This window comes from Morone saxatilis, unplaced genomic scaffold (genome assembly GCF_004916995.1).
Source record: "Morone saxatilis isolate NCDOM2014 unplaced genomic scaffold, NCSU_SB_2.0 Contig16, whole genome shotgun sequence".
NCBI classification, from domain to species: domain Eukaryota; kingdom Metazoa; phylum Chordata; class Actinopteri; family Moronidae; genus Morone; species Morone saxatilis.
In genome coordinates, this window is record NW_023339718.1 from 1,111,870 (window position 1) to 1,115,385 (window position 3,516).

Below are 3,516 nucleotides of genomic sequence, written 5' to 3' on the forward strand. Positions count from 1 at the left end.
ACAACTACAGGTTGTGCTGCAAATCATCATGGTTACCTCGAATTGTCCACAAGCTCGGCCAAGGCTCCAAATAAGAACTCGTGGGTTGTCCTGAAAACAGATCACTCATTTCATTAATTTCAATACACTTGATTAATAAAAAGGGATTTAACTTGAGTTAACTGGGCAAGGTGGTCACAGGAAGAGGGTGTATAAGAGATACTTGTTGTCAGGAGCTGATCTCCAATATTCTGTGTGGAGTTATTCAGTCATACAACCTGTATTTCTGCCAATTGGTCTGTCTGGGCCCTTATTCATATAATACCTAGAGCCTCTCCTCTATTACAACTTACTGACCACAAGTTTTGACAAAACAACAACAAAAACTGGTTATACTTGTATTCAAAACAAATGTAAGGTAAGGCAAATGCTTAATAGAAGCACTGATTGTTTTAGTCCTGCTCGTGTGGTTAAACCCTCCTGGACCTGTGTATAATCCCTTAGCAGTGGATTTGGAAATAAGCACAGGCTCATTTCATATCATCTGTGTCTCTAAATGTGTTCACTGGTGCACCACCACTACATATTCAAACAAAGACCACGTTGTTCAGGCAGGCTACATCACAAGAAAATGTTTAGGCCTACTTGTAGCAATATGACAGATATAGGAGAAGAACGTCATCGTCACTTCTGCAGTGCATAATTATGCAACTGCTTGTTAAATCCATGCCAGTGTTGTGAACACCATGGTTGACTTGTGTAAAGTGTGACAATGTTCTTTTTTTAGAGTTATTCAATGAATTCAGAGTCAGACAAGTTTCAAATTGGCACAAATATATCAATGACACACACATGCCTGTTAATTAAAAGCCATAACGCAAAATTTTGTTCACTCTGACATGAACTACAATGGCGTGCAGAATTACTACACAAACAGGTTTTGATTAAGCAACCATTTAATTTATTTAAGCATTCAAATCGCTGGAATTTCTTAAAACTAATGGTCACCATTTGATCACTGTACTATTTGTCTTAAACAGTGATCTGGTGTCAAACTGTCACAAATTATAAAAAGCAATGTTTTTCTCATGTCTAAAATGTCTGTGGGATCACTTGAGGCTGAAGTGTGTAAGAGTGTTACTTTCTTTATTTTCAGTATGGCGGTTACAAGCTATAGCGGGTATGTGTTTTTTCAGTTTGGCTTCATTGTAGCACGGCTGTAACTATAAATAATTGTGGTTTAGCGCAGAGCTGCAGTTTCATTGACAGTAGCTGTAAAAAGAACCTTGATGAGGAATTGTTTTTTGTGTTATCTATGAAGTCGAACATTAAATAGCAGAACTAGAAAATTACAAGTTTAGCTCAGACAACATGAGGTCTGAATGAGACAACGGTCAAGATGCCGTCCAAGTAGAGGTCCCAAGAGAAGATAAGACTGGAGGGGATCATACAGTTACCTCAACTGCTTTGACCTTGTTGCTATAAACGTATGTAGTGTACTGTAAGTAGTGTTCCCAGCCAGATTTCCAACCCGGGAGATCTCACAAGTTACGCTGGCGGATGATCAGAAAGAGTTTGACCAGCTTCAGCTTCAGACTCCAACAAAAACATCCATCCACGCTCGACCGCAAAACAGTGGAGCGCGTGTAATGTCCACAAACAGGTGATCAGGATTTGTTATTACTGAATAATTTAGTAGGTGTAAGTCTATGAGAAATTAGAGTAGGTCATGTGTAAGTCACTACAATATAAGTATGGATTATAGCAGGCAACGCTGTAATACTAATTAACAAATTTCATTTAAACTATGGTTTTTTTTTGTTAATATGTTCTAAAAAAGTTACAAGGAGGCTCTAAGATTTGAATATGGCTTAATCTGTGTTACACAACCATGCATTTAAGGGTTAAATCTGCAGAAGCAATTGTTGTAAGTAAAAAAAAAAACTACATATTTTCCATTCGACAAATAAAAGACACTTTGTGCAGCTAACAGATGTTACAAGTATCGCACAACATAACATTAAATGGTCCGTGGAGACTTTAGACGCTATTTTTGATGGAGGGCAAATTATTAAATGTAAACTGAATGAAATGAGAGCATATTCTTGTGTTCTTTGATATAATCTAATCAGGTTCAACAGGAGCAAACCTGATCATCTGGCCAAATAAGCTTTTAGGTTGGGTTCTTTATAGTGTTATGGTGCATCTGTACAAACATTAATGATGGGGTGTTGATCTATGGACCTTGCAAAGACTACTTCCACAGATGAGCTGGTCTACTGTGTCTAGTTTGTAGCATTTAATGCAAGTTTTTTCTTCTAAATATGTGTAGTATCGACTTCATTAACACTTGAATTGCCAGAAAACCGGTACTCACGAGTTTGTGTGCAGGTATTCAAAGGTAAGCTGAGCCCTGCTCAGGTTGCTGTAGTTGGAGTAGGCCATGACCAGACACAATGATTTCCTGTTTCCTTTCTGGTCTGCTGTTTGTCTTCGTCCAGACGAACCGAGATCTAGTGAAGAGCTTTCATTCTACAAGAGGGGGGGAGAAAAAAGCCATCACAGGTCTTGTATATGAACCTACGAAGTGCCTAAACACATACTTCACATCAACTGACCAGGGACGTGAGCTGACAACAACTGATGTGGACACTTTACAACAAGTCAGAAGGGACAAGTTAACACCCACGACCCCATTGAAAAGCCTCCACCTCCCCATATGAAGGGGAACCACGTGGGAGGCCTGTTTAGGGACAACATTTTAATTGTTACGAGCAGAAGTGCGCCTCTAGGCAAGCCATTAGCGATGAAGACATTAACACACCAACATGTATGCGACTGCTACTAACGTTTAACCACAGCTAGCGGACATTAGCTCCTCTCCTGCAGGTTGTTTATGATGTAGCGTTAATGGCGGCTAGCGTCACTTAGCATCACACTGTGGAAACATGTAACGTCAGTCACACCAAGTACATTTTCACCGACTTTGCAGCCCGTTTCATGTGACGGCGGCCTTGCTGTGTCTTAACGCTATTGTAATAATCCCTCCGAGCAGGTACAATCACTTTGTAAGCGTTACGTTTTGTCCTTTTTTTCCCCCCCTGACATGAAACAAATCCGCCAGGCCGCGAAGGATCCAACCCGCTCCGACGCTGGTTACTGGGTTTCCCTCTGCTCGGCGGAGAGCCCGCCTCTATTTTCAGCGCTCAGCCAATAGGAGAGCAGCATGTAAAAGATTCTCAACGGTGATTGGAGGAGACGATCCAACGTAAGCGAGGTGTAACATACCTTGCGATACAGAAAAGGCAGGTCACCTCTTTTGGTGTTTGCTTACACGCCAGGACATTTTGGCAAAACTTCAGCAGATTCATCATTGAGAATGTGGTGTTTTGCTTTTATAGAAGTCAAAGTAAATAAAATTCATTATAAATGTATTAATTCTGTTGGCAAAATTCAGATTCAGATCAAGTTTCAAGATGTTTATTGTCATATGCAACAGAAGAAGGAAAGAAGTTTCCTCTGTGCAATGAAATTCTT

General features: G+C 40.2%; 1 protein-coding gene across 4 annotated transcripts in view; it reads right to left on the reverse strand.

Moving 5' to 3' along the window:
- Positions 1-3,151, reverse strand: part of morc2 (MORC family CW-type zinc finger 2) — a 14,150-nt gene extending 10,999 nt beyond the window's left edge. The window contains exons 1-3 of one of the 4 annotated variants that reach the window (XM_035658957.1): positions 2,965-3,151; positions 2,357-2,511; positions 37-90 (exon numbers count right to left, since the gene is read on the reverse strand). In XM_035658957.1, coding sequence (XP_035514850.1) covers positions 37-90; positions 2,357-2,424 — 122 coding nt within the window. In that variant the 5' untranslated portion in view covers positions 2,425-2,511; positions 2,965-3,151. Of the gene's footprint in view, positions 1-36; positions 91-2,356; positions 2,512-2,828 lie in introns of all 4 variants that reach the window. The other 3 variants (XM_035658955.1, XM_035658956.1, XM_035658958.1) reach the window with 3 other exon arrangements.
- Between the last annotated feature and the right edge of the window lie 365 nt (positions 3,152-3,516).